At 51.4% G+C, this 19,741-nt stretch overlaps 1 protein-coding gene across 4 annotated transcripts; it reads left to right on the forward strand.

Moving 5' to 3' along the window:
* Positions 1-3,570: 3,570 nt before the first annotated feature.
* On the forward strand, positions 3,571-18,800 carry prdm2b (PR domain containing 2, with ZNF domain b). 4 transcript variants are annotated; one of them, XM_080845751.1, is made up of 5 exons: positions 3,575-3,604; positions 9,801-9,896; positions 11,889-16,207; positions 16,787-17,563; positions 18,058-18,800. In XM_080845751.1, the coding sequence occupies exons 2-5, from the start codon at positions 9,893-9,895 to the stop codon at positions 18,085-18,087; spliced, it is 5,130 nt and encodes a 1,709-aa protein (XP_080701877.1). In that variant the 5' UTR covers positions 3,575-3,604; positions 9,801-9,892; the 3' UTR covers positions 18,088-18,800. The 4 variants fall into 4 exon arrangements, with proteins under 4 accessions (XP_080701878.1, XP_080701877.1, XP_080701875.1 ...); XM_080845749.1 differs by lacking the exon at positions 3,575-3,604 and adding an exon at positions 9,149-9,288 and having other exon boundaries at positions 9,801-9,911; XM_080845750.1 differs by lacking the exon at positions 3,575-3,604 and adding an exon at positions 9,149-9,288 and having other exon boundaries at positions 9,801-9,911; positions 18,061-18,800.
* Positions 18,801-19,741: the final 941 nt, after the last annotated feature.

Consider the following 19,741-nt stretch of genomic DNA (forward strand, 5'->3'; position numbering starts at 1 on the left):
TCAGTGTTTTGAACAGAAACAAAAGATGTGATGTTAATTAAGTTAAATGGTAATATAAACAAACAACAACGATAAACCAAAACCAACGACGATCCCAAAACCAATCCAACGACCACACCAAAGCTCTCATCCAACTCTTCATCGACTTCAGTCTGAACAGGGCTTTTGTAGCCCATCCAATCACCGGCTGTACACCTGCTTCCACTTAACTTCCAACAACAGGCATGCGATATCGCAGGGCGGGGCCTAGACCCGTCAGGGTCGTAACACCTGTGAGGACTAGGATACTTGACACTTCAGGGTAGACAGGTAGGGGCGGAGTGTGCTAAACTGTAAGTGAAACTCTGTGCCCATCACTACGTCATTGTATCACTCTCATCCTTCCAGATGTCTAAATGTGTGTTTGTGTGCCCATCTTACCTCATGTGTCTCTCTCTCTCCTCACTCCCCCCCCCCCCTCTCTCCCAGGTGTACTTCCCGGCGCGTGGCTGGATGTGTGTGGACGCCACGGACCCTCTGAAGGGGAACTGGCTGCGCTACGTGAACTGGGCCCGCTCCGCCCAGGAGCAGAACCTGTTCCCCCTGGAGATCAACAGAGCCATTCACTACAAGGTGCTCCGGGTAGGTCACACACACACACACACACACACACACACACACTGCTGGAGGGGTAGGTTTGTGGTATAGAGGAACAGTGAACACACACATACACACACACACACACACATCAGGGGTAAAGAGGAACAGTGAACACACACATACACACACACATATTCACACACATACACATATTCACACACATACACACACACACACACACAAACACATCAGGTGTATAGAGGAACAGTGAACACACACACACACATCAGGGGTATAGAGGTACAGTGAACACACACACACACACACACACACACACACATCAGGGGTATAGAGGAACAGTGAACACACACACACACACACACACACACACACACACACACACACACACACACACACACACACACACACACACACACACACACATCAGGGGTATAGAGGAACAGTGAACACACACACACACACACACACACACACACACACACACACACACACACACACACACACACACACACATCAGGGGTATAGAGGAACAGTGAACACACACACACACACACACACACACACACACACACATCATAGGTATAGAGGAACAGTGAACACACACACACACACACACACACACACACAGGCGTCTGCTAGAGGAGACTCCTCCGGCCGCTCCTTTGGAAGACGCATGATCATGTTCTGAGAGCGCACTACCAAAGCTACATTCAAAAGCCGGAATAGTAATTTATAATAATTTCACAGGGACGTCATGTAAAGCTCAAGAGCAGGGCTCTCAAACCCAGGCCTGCAGGGGTATAGAGGAACAGTGAACACACACATACACACACACATATTCACACACATACACATATTCACACACACACACACACACACACACACAAACACATCAGGTGTATAGAGGAACAGTGAACACACACACACACACACACACACACACACATCATAGGTATAGAGGAACAGTGAACACACACACACACACACACACACACACACACACACACAGGCGTCTGCTAGAGGAGACTCCTCCGGCCGCTCCTTTGGAAGACGCATGATCATGTTCTGAGAGCGCACTACCAAAGCTACATTCAAAAGCCAGAATAGTAATTTATAATAATTTCACAGGGACGTCATGTAAAGCTCAAGAGCAGGGCTCTCAAACCCAGGCCTGCAGGGGTATAGAGGAACAGTGAACACACACACACACACACACACACACACACCCAAGTGATTTCATCCGGCCCGTAGGCTCCTCAGAATTTTGTATGAAGCTCCAAAAAAAAAAAAGTTCCATTGATTTAAATGGGCCACCCCAACGTTTACATTTGCAACCGGTTATGTGCTTCTAATTCACGTCGTTCATATCATTCCGCAAGTAGTCCAGTCATTTAACGTAATGGAAACTGAATTGAAGTCATCAAGTAATGCGTTGCCATGCAACACCTTGAACTATCTGGGTGAAGAAATTGAAGTCACAAAATGGCAACATATAAAATATGTATTTTGGAGAAATGTCTTATCTATCTATGTATCTATTTGACAAGTAACCGAATAATAAAGTGGATTATGTTTAGTCCAGCGGTCATTATCAGAAAATAAATCTAGCTGTGTGCAAAGGAAAACGTTTCAGTGCGTATTCTGTGTCTGGACGAGAGTACTGACATAAATGATAGTACGTTTACCGCGGTGTTAACAACCAGTTGGAAGTGACAGAGGAATGGCTTTGGGTAAAAACAATGCAAGGCCGTACCACAGCCAATGATGTATTTGAGCAACTGTGAGACGCAATGGAGCATGCTGGTCTGTCATTGAAGTTGCTCCTAGGAATAATACATTTATTTTATCAAATAAAAAGATTCAGGTTTTTGCTGAAACTTTATTAAGTTTTGTTTGCTTGCAGCCTTGTTACCAACTATTAAAAAGTGGTGCAGTACAATAGAACAAATTGATCCTAAAGACTAAAGAGCAACTTTTAACAAACACCTTTATCCAAAGAGCACCTTGCATTGCCCCGGAATGGAAACTCAGGTCAGCTACTTGTTATTCAACAACGCTAACCATTGAACCACTGATCACACATGGTAGATTTGCCAACTCAAAAGTGGTATCTTCAGTATTTTTATAGGCAGGCCAACCAGATAAAAAAAAATCTGGCCTCCCCATGACCAGATTGGACGCTCATCGGCCCCCGGGTAATTTGAGTTTGAGACTCCTGCTCTAGAGCCTCACTGGTTGGAGGGAGGGTACAGAGTTATTACCAGTGGTGTAGTGGTCCCTGGAAAAGTGGGTATACTCTTACATTTTTTTAAGCAGCCCATACAGCACAGGATAAACGCCCTGTTTTGAGAAGTGGTGGGTATACTCAATGCTGACTGACAAATAAGTGGGTATACTCCGTATACCTGCGTATACCCTGGACTACACCACTGGTTATTACTATCGCATTACAGAGTAGTACATGTGAACTGGCTTCATGTAGGAACTATATGTGTGCTGCACTCTGCTTTGATGTTCTGCTTTTGTGATGACTCCTGCTGCCTACTGGCTCGCCCTTCTCAACGTCACATTGTGTTCTTCTTCTAATGTATCCATATTTTATGCAACACCAAAGGGACGTCAAGTGTCACTAGTTTTGCCTTATCCCACCGTTATGTTATGACAACAATTACAGGTCGTGAAATGGTGGCGATGTTTGTTCCAATGTACAACTTCACACACCTTGCTAACCTTTTTGAAAATGTAAAGAGTGCCTTGCACGTTTGACTCGGGACTTGACGTTCAATTGAGAGGCCCGAGCATTTTCCTCTTCGCCCCACTCATCCTGCAACAACATCTATTCTGATTGGCTCTAAACCTCTTCTCTACTTCTTTTAGCCAATCGGGCCGGGACAAGAGTTGCTTGTGTGGTACAATGGGGAAGACAACCCGGAGATAGCAGCTGCACTAGAGGAAGAAAGAGCAAGCAGTTTAAGCAAGAAAAACTCTCCCAGGGCCAAAAGAGGTAAACTTTGATATTTTAATTGGCGTTTATAATACAACACAACGCCTCCATGTCCAAAGTGTTTACATTTCGAAGTTAAACGGGTGTTAAACGTTACTGGTTGAAGTGTGTAAAACGGCAAACTTGGGTCACTAGCAGATAGTTCCAAATTTGTGTTCGCTAGCCTTTTCGCCTGATTGCTAACGTTACAGTTCCGACAGTTCAGGTTGATTTGCTGCTTTTTGGCAAGCATGTCAATGTTGCTGTTGGCAGATAAGAGCTTGCATCCACCTTAAATAAGTGAGCTAACCTATATGAACTGTTATAACACGCTTAGCTGTGTTGTCTCACGTACGGAGACAGGCCGTTCAAGTTGTAAAGCTAACTCGCTAGCGAGCTGGATACTTTCGACAGCAGCAAGAACTGTTTCGCGTCTGATGTTAGCTAGCTAGCTTACGTGGGGCTAATTCACGTAGTAGCAAGCTACTAGTGACCTTTCCTGTCCACGCGTGGACAGATGATTCTTCTTCTAGGCATTAAGGTTAAGTATCTCGGAGGTGCATAAGGGGCTCTGGTTTTGCCCATGGAGACGATTCTACACGAGTGAATTTTGAAATGTTAAGGCTGCAGTGGTGTTTGCTGACCAGTACTTAATGGCCACTGGTCAGACACAGCCCTCAAGTCGGTGAGGATTGCAGTTCAGAGTAAGTGTGAGGGAACTATTGGTGTTGTTAATCCTACACGTCTTTGCAAGAAGTGTTAATGTTGGTGACGATCGATTTTTTTTGTCCCATTGCATCGACAGGTAACATTTCTGGTGCGGGCCAACTTATCTAACAGGACACTGTTGATGTAAGAGTAATCATAGTTGAAATCACTTAACTAGCCATTGCACATATCAGCCAAGTTAGCAAGGTAAGGGGCTTCTGGACCTATCAACTGTGCGGATGCATCAACATCCACAGGTCAACCATTGGCATGCCAAATATGCGATAGCTCCAGCTAGCATAGCTAGCGTGCTAATTATTTGTCGGTTCAGTCTTATGTAACAATTCTCCTTTTGATATTGCACTGAGCCCCCATCAGTTGTGTGCGAGTTACGCGACGTGATATCCTGTTATGCTACCTTCGTCTCTTCGGCGCTTTAAACTGACGTTAACTGACTTAAAACCTGGTTGACAATTGATAAAAGGTTGGCCGATTTCCTACGGAGGATTGTTAAACTAACGCTACCTTTTGCGATGGTCGTTCGAGTTTTACTTTGCTCTGTACACCCACCCGAGAGGGCCTAGCACCCGGATGCTCACACAGTTGCGGTGTTCGGTGCACTTTTCTTTGATACAGCACGGAGTTAGGAGCCTGTTTAGGTCCAGCTTAATGTCGTTTTCGAAGATGTGAACCGAAAGTAATTGCATCTTCGATAAAAGTGCTGAAGACTTCAGTATAAGCTAGCCAGCAGGTTTATCAGTTCGCAGTAAGTGTTGCACAAGCCATCCCCCACACCCTTTCCTTAGCACCTACCCTTCTGGTGGTGGTGGTGGTGGTGTGTGTGTGTGTGTGTGTGTGTGTGTGTGTGTGTGTTTGTGTGTGTCCTGAGTCTCTGTGGGGCTGTGTGGTGTCCTAAGCACCTACCCTCCTCTCTACAGACCTAGATTTGATTTGTAAAGTCAGAATATTACGGGTTTATGGTCACCTCGTGTAGTTTGAAGTTAACTTGGTAAAGAAATGGCCCAAAGTAGCTCATGAAGCGCATACTGGGCTTTTTCAGTGTGTGTTATGACAGCATTATAACTGATATAACTGCTTCTAGTGACGAGTGTGTGTGTGTGTGTGTGTGTGTGTGTGTGTGTGTGTGTGTGTGTGTGTGTGTGTATGTGTGACAGCCTTTTCTGCTGTGTTGATGTCTGGTGTATGTGATATGGGCTTGAGTCCTGAGCCCTGTCATCTTTGTGTGTGTGTGTGTGTGTGTGTGTGTGTGTGTGTGTGTGAGCCTTTGTCGTCAGTGGTTGTGTTTGTGCTTAACTCCTGAGCTCTGTCATCAGTGGTTGTGTGTGATACCCTCCTCAGGCTTGTCCTGTGGGGATATCGTGTGTGTGTGTGTGTGTGTGTGTGTGTGTGTGTGTGTGTGTGTGTGTGTGTGTGTGTGTGTGTGTGTGTGTGTGTGTGTGTGTGTGTGTGTGTGTGTGTGTGTGTGTGTGTCTCCTGAGTCTCAGTAGTGCAGTCTGGTGTCCTTGGACACGGTCAGGGGTGTTCCCCGGTGCTTTGAGCAGCAGAGAGGAGTGTGAGGACAGTGGCAGCACACTGTGTGTGTCTGTGTGTGTGTGTGTCTGGGAGACTCTCTTGAGGACACGGTCAGGGGTGTTCCCCGGTGCTTTGAGCAGCAGAGAGGAGTGTGAGGACAGTGGCAGCACACTGTGTGTGTCTGTGTGTGTGTGTGTGTGTGTGTCTGGGAGACTCTCTTGAGGACACGGTCAGGGGTGTTCCCCGGTGCTTTGAGCAGCAGAGAGGAGTGTGAGGACAGTGGCAGCACATTGTGTGTGTCTGTGTGTGTGTGTGTCTGGGAGACTCTCTTGAGGACACGGTCAGGGGTGTTCCCTGGTGCTTTGAGCAGCAGAGAGGAGTGTGAGGACAGTGGCAGCACACTGTGTGTGTCTGTGTCTGTGTGTGTGTGTGTCTGGGAGACTCTCTTGAGGACACGGTCAGGGGTGTTCCCTGGTGCTTTGAGCAGCAGAGAGGAGTGTGAGGACAGTGACAGCACACAGAGGGTGTGTGTGTGTGTGAACATACTGGTCAGATGACAGGATTCAGTCCTCTCTCTGTGTGGGTGTGTGTGTGGGCATGAATCAGGCTTTGTAGAAGATGCTCTCAGATGACCTTGTCTGGTCGTGCTAACGAGGATAGCGGCTAACTCTGTGTAAACTTGAATTCACATGTTATATCTTTAATACACATGTTATAACATGAATACACATGTGTGGCTATAACTTTAATACACATGTTATAACTTTAAAACACATGTGTGGCTATAACTTAAAAACACATGTGTGCCTACAACTTGAAAATACAGTACCAGTCAAAAGTTTGGACACACCTTACATTTTTTTTTAGACGTTTTTTCTTTACTTTTATTGTTTTCTACATGGTAGATTAATACTGAAGACATTTAAACTACGAAAGAACACATATGGACTGATGTACTAAACAAAGAAAAGTGTTATCTACCATGTAGAAAATAATGAAAGTAAACCTTTGACTGGTACTGTACGGCTATAACTCACAGTGAGCTTGATATATACACACTTAAGTCACAGATCAGGATTTACGTCTGCCATTTACTGATCAGGGGTCACGTCTGTCATTTACTGATCAGGGATCACGTCTCTGGGAACTACTGATCATGGCTTACGTCTACCATTTACTGATCAGTCTCTGGGATCTACTGATCAAGGCTTACGTCTTTGGGAATTACTGATCAGGGCTTACGTCTCTGGGATCTACTGATCAAGGCTTACGTCTCTGGGAATTACTGACCAGGTCTTACATCTGTCATTTACTGATCAGGGCTTACGTGTAGGGTTGGGTACCGAGAACCGGTACCAATAGGGCACAGGTTCCATACAACCGATACCTACCCGGACCAAAATGCAACGCAGATTTCGGTGCTTCCTTTCGGTGCCTGAGCAGATTATTATTATTTTTTTTTTTTATTAAAAAATTAATAATTTAACAAAACTAGCGATAGCTAACGAGAAGTAACGTTAGTGGCGTAGAGCTTTCTGAGTACGATCTGTAAACATTTTTGGGTTGCTAACAGATTTCGTGGGGCACATATAAAACTGCTCCATCTCCCAATGTGTAGACTCTCGCCTGTGTCGCTCACGCTCATTGGTGATAATGAAGCATTCCATATGGGACGCTACAATAACATTACAACAGTCTAATGACAGCGAAGAGTAGACAGCCTTGCACAGAGCAAGCACAAACAGAGCTAGCCATCAATATAACGGAGAAAATCCCGAAAGGTAAATGATCAAAAGTGTGGCTGTATTTCGCACAAAAAGATTCAAACAACGCGACGTGCAGCATATGCAACAACAAAATTGCGTGTAAAGGGGGGAGAGAACTCAAGAGGCCCTGAACCTAAACTCTTAAAGGGGCAGTACACATTCACGAAACCAGTGGGTTATACATGCAAACAAAATAATATTTTTTTTACTCTGAAGGCGAACATGCTCATATTTCTGCAAAAGAATTACTGACGTGTGAAGTGTGTGTACAGAGTGTGTTTTGTATTTATTTATATTTATTTAAGTATACTGTAAACAGTTGTTAAAAGTTAATATATTGTTCATAGTTTGAAGTTAAAAGGTTTTAAGCCAAGTGTTTTGTATTTATTTGTATTTATAGTATACCTTAAACAGTTAATTTATTGTTACATTTGAAGAAAACTATTTGCCTTGGCAATAAATAAGCCTTTAATGTCTTTAATTTAAAAAAAAATGTATCGGTTCTGGCACCGTTTAGGCACCGGTATCGTTTTAAAAGTATCGGTTAAGTACCGATATCAGAAAAACCCCAAACGATACCCATCCCTACCTACGTGTGTGTGTGTGTGTGTGTATAGTGTTGCTGGTTTGCAGAGACTGTGTATCATGAGCACACGGAGTAGTGTGTGTGTGTGTTTGTGGTAGTGTGTGTGTGTGTGTGTGTGTGTGTGTGTGTAGTGTTGCAGGTTGCAGAGGCTGTGTATGATGAACACATGTAGTGTGTGTGTGTGTGTGTGTGTAGTGTTGCAGGTTGCAGAGGCTGTGTATCATGAACACATGTAGTGTTTGTGTGTGTGTGTGTGGTAGTGTGTGTGTTTGTGGTAGTGTGTGTGTGTGTGTGTGTGTAGGGTTGCAGGTTGCAGAGGCTGTGTATCATGAACACATATAGTGTGTGTGTGTGTGTGTGTTTGTGGTAGTGTTTGTGGTAGTGTGTGTGTGTGTGTGTGTGTGTGTGTGTAGTGTTGCAGGTTGCAGAGGCTGTGTATCATGAACACATATAGTGTGTGTGTGTGTGTGTGTAGTGTTGCAGGTTGCAGAGGCTGTGTATCATGAACACATATAGTGTGTGTGTGTGTGTGTGTGTGTGTGTAGTGTTGCAGGTTGCAGAGGCTGTGTATCATGAACACATATAGTGTGTGTGTGTGTAGGGTTGCAGGTTGCAGAGGCTGTGTATCATGAACACATATAGTGTGTGTGTGTGTGTGTGTGTGTGTGTGTGTGTGTAGTGTTGCAGGTTGCAGAGGCTGTGTATCATGAACACATATAGTGTGTGTGTGTGTAGGGTTGCAGGTTGCAGAGGCTGTGTATCATGAACACATATAGTGTGTGTGTGTGTGTGTGTGTGTGTGTGTGTGTGTGTAGTGTTGCAGGTTGCAGAGGCTGTGTATCATGAACACATATAGTGTGTGTGTGTGTAGTGTTGCAGGTTGCAGAGGCTGTGTATCATGAACACATGTAGTGTTTGTGTGTGTGTGTGTGTAGGTTGCAGCGCAGGTTGCAGCGTTTCTATTCACTGAAAAAGAGAAACTTATTGGGGTGGCTTCTAGTGTGTCCTGTGAACGTGGATTCGGCACACACACACTCGGAACAGGATTAGAACCGAATTCAGATTTGAATGGAGTAACACAAGCCACTCTGCCACCAGCAGAAAGACTAGGGGTGAGTATTAGGACTCTGAGTGTGTGTGTGTGTGTGTGTTTGTGTGTGTGTGTGTGTGTGTGTGTGTGCTCAGGGGTTAGGATTAGGACACTGAGTGGGCATTAGAGACAACAAACTAACAAACTACAGCCATGTCTAGAGTTCAGAGGTCACAAGCTCACTCATACATAGGAGGTGTGTGTGTGTGTGTGTGTGTGTGTGAGAGTTTACTTTTTTCTTGTGAAAGGGGGTGTGTGTGTGTGTGTGTGTGTGCTCACCCAGCTGCCTGGAGCATTGCACACTGTGACCCATTTTACTGCAGCTCCATCAGCAGCTCAGCTGCTCCTCTGCACCGTGTGTGTGTGTGTGTGTGTGGGTGTGTGTGTGGGTGTGTGGGTGTGTGTGAGAGAGACAGCGTGTGTGTATAGTGTGTGGGTGTGTGTGTGGGTGTGTGTGAGAGAGACAGCGTGTGTGTGTGTGTGTGTGTGTGAGACAGCACGTGTGTGTGACCGCTGTGTCCTGTGTCCCTGCAGCCAGGAAGAAGCTCTTGGAGCGGGAGAGGCTGGCTGCCGTGGGAACGCCTGGCCTCCAGTCAACGGGGACGGACACACCCACAGATCCAGACATGCGTGAGTCTGAAGAAGGTGTGTGTGTGTGTGGGTGTGGGTGTGAGTGTGTGTGTGTGAAGAAGAGGTGTGTGGGTGTGGGTGTGAGTGTGAGTGTGTGTGTGTGAGACATGCGTGAGTCTGAAGAAGGTCGGTGTGACATGCGTGAGTCTGAAGAAGCTGTAGGTGTGTGTGTGTGTGTGTGTGTGTGTGTGACATGCGTGAGTCTGAAGAAGGTGTGTGTGTGTGTGTGAGACATGCGTGAGTCTGAAGAAGGTGTGTGTGTGTGTGAGACATGCGTGAGTCTGAAGAAGGTGTGTGTGTGTGTGTGAGACATGCGTGAGTCTGAAGAAGGTGTGTGTGTGTGTGAGACATGCGTGAGTCTGAAGAAGGTGTGTGTGTGTGTGTGAGACATGCGTGAGTCTGAAGAAGGTGTGTGTGTGTGTGAGACATGCGTGAGTCTGAAGAAGGTGTGTGTGTGTGTGAGACATGCGTGAGTCTGAAGAAGGTGTGTGTGACATGCGTGAGTCTGAAGAAGGTGTGTGTGTGTGTGACATGCGTGAGTCTGAAGAAGGTTTGTGTGTGTGAGACATGCGTGAGTCTGAAGGTGTATGTGTGCGTTATGTTATTGACCAGACATTTTTTTCCTGCCAAAATTAAACTTTTCATAACATAATGTGTAATGAATTATAGTAGTGTAGTGAGGATTGTTTATTTGTGTGTGTGTGTGTGTGTGTATGTATATATGTGTTTGTGTGTGTGTGTGTGTATATATATATATATATTTATTTATTAGTGCTGTCAAACGATTAAAATATTGAATCGCGATTAATCACATTTTTGTCATAGTTAACTCAAAATTAATCGCAAATTTGTATCTATTCTAAATGTCCCTTCAATCATTTTTTTTTTTAATGCTCTTATCAACATGGAAAAGTGAATTGGCTTGCTTTATGCAAGGTTTTATTTTATTGACAAACAACATTGCCAAACAGGGCGGTACAAAATAAAATTACAAAATGCAGATAAACAAGGACTCAGCCTATAGTGCAGTTAAACCATGGCTTAATATTTCCGTTTTTTCAAGTTTGCTGTGAACATAGAAGTCAGGCCTCTTATTTCAAAAACAATGAACCGTAACAGTTAGGTTACCAATAAAAGGTAAGCCTACTACTTCTGTGCTTTCAGCCAGCTGCCTGTTGACATTTTCAGACAACAGTGAAGCTCGCCTTTTTTTGCACAACACAACTTTTAAAGGTAAACTTTCTATTCAGAAGCTTTTTATCATTCATTTCGCCGTATCGCGCTCACCATTCACTGAAACGTAACGTTAGCCTACTACACAGTTTGGGAGAGCAAAAAGAACGTAATTTTTTTTTTTTACAACGCGTTAATCGCGCATTAAAAAAATTGACGGCTAATAACGCGTTAAACTGACAGCACTAATATTTATATTATATTCTATGTGTGTGTGTGTGTGTGTGTGTGTGTGTGTGTGTGTGTGTGTGTGTGTGTGTGTGTATGTATGTGATATATTTTATATAAAATTAGAGACCTGCAGCCCTCCTGAGCGACTGCTGTAAACCTGCGGTTGCTCGTGTGTGACTGCTGTTTACCTGCTGTAAACCTGCGGTTGCTTGTGAGTGGCTGCTGTAAACCTGCTGTAAACCTGCGGTTGCTTGTGAGTGGCTGCTGTAAACCTGCGGTTGCTTGTGAGCGACTGCTGTAAACCTGCTGTAAACCTGCGGTTGCTTGTGAGCGACTGCTGTAAACCTGCTCTAAACCTGCGGTTGCTTGTGAGTGGCTGCTGTAAACCTTCGGTTGCTTGTGAGCGACTGCTGTAAACCTGCTGTAAACCTGCGGTTGCTTGTGAGCGACTGCTGTAAACCTGCTGTAAACCTGCGGTTGCTTGTGAGCGACTGCTGTAAACCTGCTGTAAACCTGCTGTAAACCTGCGGTTGTTTGTGAGCGGCTGCTGTAAACCTGCTGTGTGTGTGTGCTTGTGTGTGTTTTCAGGGCTGAACGAGGATGAGAGTCCCTCCCTGTCCTCTGGGCTGGTGAAGGAGCCGCCCCCCTCCCAGGAGTCCGTCAGCACCCCAGCTAGTATGCACCCCGCCCAGCCCGACCCCCAACCCCTCGCAGGGGCCGAGAGCTCCGAACCCCTCCCTGAGGGGAGCACGACCCCCTCCCACGCCGACCCCCCCTCAGAGGCCCCCCAGGAGGAGGGAGAAGAGGAGGGAGAGGAGGAGGGAGAGGGGGAGGAGGAGGAAGAGCAGCAGCAGCAGCAGCTGCCGTCATCATCCCTGCAGAGCTCAGAGCAACCTCTAGAGGGCAGTGTGTCACATGAACAGCTGAGCCCCTGCAGCCCTGAGGGGGAAACCCCAGGGAGCCCTGCCGGCCAATCAGAAGAGAGCGTGTTGTCCTCCGCCCTGAAGCCACCAGAGCAGGACCCCGACCCCGAGCCTGACCCTGACCCGGAGGGCGGCGAGGGGGACGACCTTGAGGACGACCTCCAGGGCGAGTCGTCGTACCCGTGCCAGCACTGCGAGCGCCACTTCGCCACCAAGCAGGGCCTGGAGCGCCACACACACATCCACAGCCTGGCCACCACCGGAGGAGGCCAGCAGGAGGCGCTCTCGTTCCGCTGCCGCTACTGCGGCAAGAGCTTCGGCTCGCAGGTGGGTCGGCGGCGGCACGAGCGTCGCCACGAGAGCGCGGGGAAGAAGCGACCCGGTTCCCTGGCCGGTACCGCCACGCTGCTCAGCCCTCTGCTCCTGACGGACGGCCAGCGCCACCCGCCCGACGCAACCAGCACCAGCGGCAGCCCTTCCGCCCATCTCGTAGTCATGGCGACGCAGAACGGGGCGCACATCCTCTCCCCCGCCGACGGTCTGAAGAGAGACCCGTCATCGTCCTCCGCGGCAGGCGGGCGTCATGGCGACTCGGAGCGGGCGGTCATGGTGGACGAGAACGGGGAGGCTCGGGGGGAGCTGCACGCGTGTAAGTACTGCAACAAGGCCTTCGGCACGCACACCAACATGCGCCGACACCAGCGCCGCATCCACGAGCGCCACCTCCTGCCCAAGGGCGTCCGCAGGAAAGGCACGCTCCTGCCCGCCGATGCCACGCAGACGCCAGGGGGGGGGCAGCCGAGGGGGGGGGCAGGGGCGCAGGAGGGGGGGTCGCCCGGCGGGAGCAGCAGTCCCCCGCCCGTCTACGTGGCCAGCATGGACTCGGAGGACGAGGCCGAGCGAGACGAGGGCATGGCCAACATCTCCAGCAACATCTCGGAGAACCTCAGCCTCTACATCGACGGCAAGATCGTCTCCACGGCGACCGTCAGCGGCTGCGAGGTCATCGAGGTCAACTCCAGCTCCGCCGCGCTCTTCGGTCTGGACGCCGCCGTCATCATCAGCCCGGAGCAAATCAGCCAGGCGCTCGGCTCTCACCACCACCACACACACGCTCGCACACACACACACGCTCGCACACACACACACACTCACCAGCCCTCGGGGAAGCGCAGGACCTCAACTCCGCCCCTCCTGCCTCGGGTGAAGATGGAACCCGACAGCATCTCTTCCTCCTCCTCGTCTTCCTCCTCTTCCTCGTCGTCGTACCCTCATGTGGACACGCTGGCCTTCCAAAAGGAGAAGAGTGTGTACCTCTCCCCCAAGCTCAAGCAGCTGCTGCAGACTCAGGACGCCGCCCAGAAGAAGGCCTCGCTCACACTCATGGCCGACGCGCACACACACTCACGCTCCTCTGCCGCCCCTCCCCTCTCCGTCAGCCCGCTCTCCTGCGCCTCCGGAAGGTTCAAGCGCAGGACCAGCTCCCCCCCCACATCCCCCCCGCTCAGCGCAGCAGCAGCGGCCCCCACCCCGCTGACCGAGGCCCCCCCCCTCGCCCACGAGTCCGTGCCCCCCTTCGTCCTGAAGGTGCCCAAACTGGAGGGCCACAGCCGCTCGGCCAGCTGGGGTGTGTGTGGCCGAGAGGAAGGGAGCGACGGCAAACACACACACACACACGCGCGCAACAACGCACACAGAGACTGGCCCCTGTCACGGAGCGGCGGCAGCTCCTGCAACCAGCTGCCCTTGGACCTGTCCGGCCCCCTGGTGGGCAGTAGGAGGAACTGCGGCGTGGGGGGGGGTTCGACACCCGCTGTAGGGGCGGCGGGGGGGGAGGCGGTGTTGGACCTGAGCATGAGCAGGAAGAGCTCATCGTCTGTCACCATGGAGACGACGGACGCCCCTCGCGGCAAACAGCCGGCAGCACCACACACGACCACCACACAGCCCCCCCCGGGCCGCAAGAAGAAGCCCAACACCAGCATGCTGGAGAAGGTTCTGATGAGCGACTACGCCGGCCTGGCGCCCGAAGAGACGACGACGACGGCGATGACGAGCAGCAGACCGGACGCAGCGTCCTCGCCGGGCAGCCCCCCCGACTCTTCTCCGGACCCCCTCCTCCCGGCAGAGTCCAGCCCGTCCTCCTCCTCGCCCCCCTCCCTGACCCCCGTGACCCTCCACTCCCCCCCCTGCTCCCCCCGCCAGACCTCCACCACCCCCTCCCCACCCCCCCTCTCCCGCTCCCCGCTCTCCGAGCCCCCCGACGACTCCTCCACGGGCATCTCCTACCCCGTGCTCTCTCCCAAAGCCTCGCCCAGACCCGCTCGGCTCGCAGCGGACCGCACCGAGGACCCAGATGGCGCTGGGGCTGAGGCGTCCACACACACACACACGCTCACTGGCCCCCCCGCTGACACACATACACACGGCTCGGGTGACACAGAGCCCTCGCTGAGACCCGCTGTGTCCCCTTCCGCCTCGGACGACGACGGGGATGCCAGCGAGGCTCGGCCTTACGGTTCAGCCCGCCGGTCCTCAGACGGCCAGAGCGGTTCCTTAAAAGAACCGGTCCGACAGAAGACAGAACCAGCAGATCGTGAGCGCGGAGAACTTGCTCAGCCCGCCTGCGAGTCGCTCCCAGCAGCAGCAGCGGCAGCCAAGTCCCGCAGTCCCGTCAAAGCTGCGTCGAAACACCTCGTCTCGTCGAAACACCTCGTCACACACTTCCCTCTGAAGCAGGAACCGGAGGACCGCGAGGAGATGGAGGAGTTCCAGTTCCTGCCCCGGAGCTCGGAGGACGACACGGACGTTGGGGAGGGGGAGGGGGGCGAGGCGTTCGCCAAGAGCTTCGTGTGTAACGTGTGCGAGGAGCCCTTCCGCTCCATCACGGCGCTGAGCCGCCACATCGGCGCGCACGCGGCGGACTGGCCGCTGAAGTGTGAGTTCTGCGTGCAGCTGTTCGGGAGCGCAGCGACGCTGCTGGAACACCGCTCCGCCCTGCACGGCGTGGGCCGCATCTACGTCTGCTCCGCGTGCCGCAAGGAGTTCGCCTTCCTGTGCAACCTGCAGCAGCACCAGCGCGACCTGCACCCCGACGACACGCCCTGCGCCACTCACACCGTGCTCGAGAGCGGCAAGCTGCGTCTGCAGAACTACACCGACCCGGCCGCCGCAGCCTCAGCCTCAGCTGCTGCCGTGGAGACCAGCCCCACGGAACCACCACCACCACCACCTCCCACCGCCGAGCCTCTCCTCCTCATCCCGGACGCTGCGGTGGAACCCAAGGAGGAAGGGGGGGCGAGCCCGGAGGAGGGGACGACGAAGGAGGAGGAGGAGGAGGAGACTCAGGATGACTCCACGGAAGAACTCTACACCACCATCAAGATCATGGCGTCAGAGGCGGGTAAGCCCAAGAGGCCCGACGTGCGTCTGGGTATCAACCAGCACTACCCCAGCTTCAAGCCGCCGCCCTTCCCGTACCACAACCGCACCCCGGCGGGCACGGTCGCCTCGGCAACCAACTTCACCACCCACAACATCCCGCAGACCTTCAGCACGGCGATCCGCTGCACCAAGTGCGGCAACAGCTTCGACAACATGCCCGAGCTGCACAAGCACATCCTGGCGTGCGCCAACGCCTCCGACAAGCGCCGCTACACGCCCAAGAAGAACCCCATCCCGCTGCGCCACACCGTCAGGCCCGGCCAGAACAACGGCATGGTCTCCGCGGCGTCCGCGACCGCTGCCGCCAGCAACACCGTGCACAACGCGGTGTTCCGCAGGATCGGCCAGCCCAAGAGACTCAGCTTCGGAGCGGAGCCACCACAGCAGCCGGCGTCGCGTATGAGCGCGCTCAGTAAGAAGAAGCAGCAGCTGCTGCAGAAGGCTATCACTCAGAAGAACCGCTCTTCCTCCTCCTCCTCCTCTTCCTCCTCCGTCTCGGGCGCTAAGAGAGGAGGCGTGCAGCAGCCTGATCAGATAAAGGTGAGTTTGAGTAAGGCACACTTTACAGGAGGTATCTAGAAAGCGTCCTACGCAAAGTTTAACTCAAATGTGTTTCTGAGTGTATGTTTCACAAACACAAGTATTTATATTTCTTTACTTACTGTGTAATCAAGGAGGAGGAGGAGCAAAAGTATATATTAGTATATAGTACTATATTATTAGTTTATAGTATTATATTATTAGTATTATAGTATATAGTATTATATTATTAGTATATTATTAGTTTATAGTATTATATTATTAGTATTATAGTACATAGTATTATATTATTATTATATTATTAGTATACAGTATTTATATTTCTTTACTTACTGTGTAATCGAGGAGGAGGAGGAGCAAAAGTATGTATTAGTATATAGTACTATATTATTAGTTTATAGTATTATATTATAGTATATAGTATTATATTATTAGTATATTATTCGTTTATAGTATTATATTATTAGTATTATATTATTAGTATTATAGTATATAGTATTTTATTATTAGTATTATAGTGTATAGTATTATATTATTAGTATATAGTATTTATATTTCTTTACTCACTGTGTATTCTAGGAGGAGGAGGAGGAGCAGCCACCGGGGGCAGCAGAGATCCACGTGTGCCCGCACTGCCAGCGTGAGTTCACCTACCCCGCCAGCCTGTCCAAGCACATCGCCGTCAGCTGCCCCATGAAGCCTGCGCCCAAGCGGGGCAGGAAGCCGGGTGCCCGTGCTGTTGCCATGGCAGCGGGGGTGTTGGGGGTGGTGGCATCAGCGGACGCCTCGGGGACGCCGCGGGACAAGAGCATGAGCCTGCGGAGGCGCCCGGCGGCCGAGGAGGCGGTGGTGAAGCAGGAGCTCGACGGCGCCCCCAGCAGGCCGCTGGGCAAGACGCGGGCACGCAGCTCCGAGCTCAAGGAGAGCGACGCCAACCTGCTGCCACCGCCCAGGGGCAAGGCCACCACCGTCGTCACCACGGCAACAGCACGGGCCAAGCGCCCCGCCGGCACCACACAGCCCCTCGCTGCCGTCGCCCCTGGCAACAAGAAGGGCAGGAAGAGCCTCCAGATCCCGCCTCCTCCTCCCAGCCAAGACCCCCCCGCCCAACCGGTGCCAGCCGAGGAGGAGGAGCCGCCCGCCAAGGTGCAGAAGGTGGGCAAGGAGGGCGTGGCCAAGCGGGCGGCCGAGGGCAAACTGGCCAATCAGCAGCAGCAGCAGGTGGGCAAGAGGGAGGAGCGTCTCCTGCGCCCGAGGGTGGGCGGGCCTAGAACACGGAGCCTCCAGCAGGCCCCGCCCCCCACAGCAGAGGGGAAGCCAGACGACCCCCCCCAGCAGGAAGCACGGGAGCCCCAGGTGAGACCACACACACACACACACACATATCACACCACACACACACACACACGGTGAGACCACACACACACACACACACACACACACACACATATCACACCACACACACACACGCACACACACACACATATCACACCACACACACACACACACACACATATCACACCACACACACACACGCACACACACACACATATCACACCACACACACACACACACACACACACACACACGGTGAGGCCACACTGCATTAGTCCACACACACACACACACACACACACAAGGTGAGGCCACACTGCATTAGTCCACACACACACAAACACACACACACACACACACCAGGATATACACCACCTCACCCCTACCTGACTGGGCCAAGATGCTCATCATTATTAGCTAGTTGTCTGCTCACACACTCTCTGTTCTCTCTCCTGCTCACACACACACACTCTCTGTTCTCTCTCCCGCTCACACACTCTGTCTTCTCTCTCCAGCAGGATCCTGCCCCCAAGCTCTCCAGGTAGAGCTGCAAGGACCTTCCGGATCTTTCTGAGGGAAGCCGAGCCGGTCACCAAGGCGATCACCACCTGAGGGTGACCTTTGACCCCAGCCTGATCCCAGCCGGCTGCGTGAGGACGTGTGTGTGTGTGTGTATGTGTGTGTGTGTGTGTGTGTGGGTGGGTGCCGTCAGGCTGGAGCCAACTGCTCTCTGGAACGGAACCTCTCACACACACACCTTCACATGGCTGAGCTCTCCCTGCACTTTCATCATTGAGCCTATGGTGTATGCATTGCAAAAAACACACACACACACACACACACACACACACACACACACATGCAAAAAAAGGACTGTAGATAATGAATAAATCTATATTGTAAAGTAATAGGCAATGACTTGGTTGATAAAGATGGGGACACTGTTTGAACACGGATGGCTATCGCATTGCAAATGGCAATCAATCATTTATCCCAGTGACTGCAGCCTGGTTCCTCTCTCTCTCTCCTCCTGCTTCCTCTGACGGTGAGAGAGAGGGGGGGTGTTCCCTGGTCCGATCCAGCCTGGTTCCTCTCTCTCTCTCCTCCTGCTTCCTCTGACGGTGAGAGAGAGGGGGGGTGTTCCCTGGTCCGATCCAGCCTGGTTCCTCTCTCTCTCTCCTCCTGCTTCCTCTGACGGTGAGAGAGAGAGGGGGTGTTCCCTGGTCCGATCCAGCCTGGTTCCTCTCTCTCCTCCTGCTTCCTCTGTGGTGAGGGGGGGGGGGGGGGGGTGTTCCCTGGTCCGATCCAGACTGGGTTCCTCTCTCCTCCTTCTTCCTCTGTGGAGAGAGAGAGGGGGGGTGTTCCCTGGTCCGACCCAGACTGGGTTCTGGCCTCCACGGGGAACCAGCTGCCTCGGGCTCGCTTCTGATCCAGGGGTGGTGTGTTCTGGTCCAATCCAGGCTGCTGCTCTCGGTTCTGATCCAGGCTGTTCTGGTCCCACCCCGGTCGGGCTGCTCTCTGGGCTCCCCTGCCTGCATGAGTTGCGTATCCTTGACGACGCTCGTCTCTGTTCCGCCTCTCTCTGTTCACGCCCTGCATCTGCCCCTGCTCTCCTGGGGGGGTGGTGGTGTTTGCCCCTACTCTCACTGGGGTGGGGGGGCAGGAATCTACCCCTGCTCTCATGTGCGTGGGGGGGGGGGCATCTACCCCTGCTCTCATGTGCGTGGGGGGGGGGGCATCTGTGTGTATTTAATTTAATGTTCTGATGTTATGTCTCTATAGGGAATGAAATGTTCAGGCTCTGCTGTAAAGAGAGCTTTTTTTGTTTTTTATGTAAAAGTGTAAAAGTGTGACCCAGATGAAGCAATCTGTTTGAGACAGTTGGACTGGGTGGTCAGGAGTGTGTGTGTGTGTGTGAGAGGTGTGTGTGAGAGAGAGGTGTGTGTGTGTGTGTGAGCGCGATACAAGAGTGTGTGACTGCCCTCAGCTACCCCCGTCAGCCTCTAAGCCATGTGATGTCTGTCTTAACCCCCTACCTAGCATGACCTGCATGCCCCTGGATCAGCACGCACTCTGACCCCTGACCTCTCACCTCTGACCCCCACCAAGCCTGTCTAAAGTCCTGAGCTTCCTCTGAGTGTCTTGATGAGGTAGCGTCACACGAGAGACGAACGCTGTCATTGTTCTGATGACGGGACG

The sequence above is a fragment of the Sprattus sprattus genome (assembly GCF_963457725.1).
Source record: "Sprattus sprattus genome assembly, chromosome: 10".
NCBI classification, from domain to species: domain Eukaryota; kingdom Metazoa; phylum Chordata; class Actinopteri; order Clupeiformes; family Clupeidae; genus Sprattus; species Sprattus sprattus.

Coding starts and splice junctions, on each gene's coding strand:
- prdm2b (XM_080845749.1), top strand. Junction 16,208..16,786: donor AGCAGCCTGATCAGATAAAG/GTGAGTTTGAGT, acceptor TGTGTATTCTAG/GAGGAGGAGGAGGAGCAGCC. Junction 17,564..18,057: donor AGGAAGCACGGGAGCCCCAG/GTGAGACCACAC, acceptor TTCTCTCTCCAG/CAGGATCCTGCCCCCAAGCT.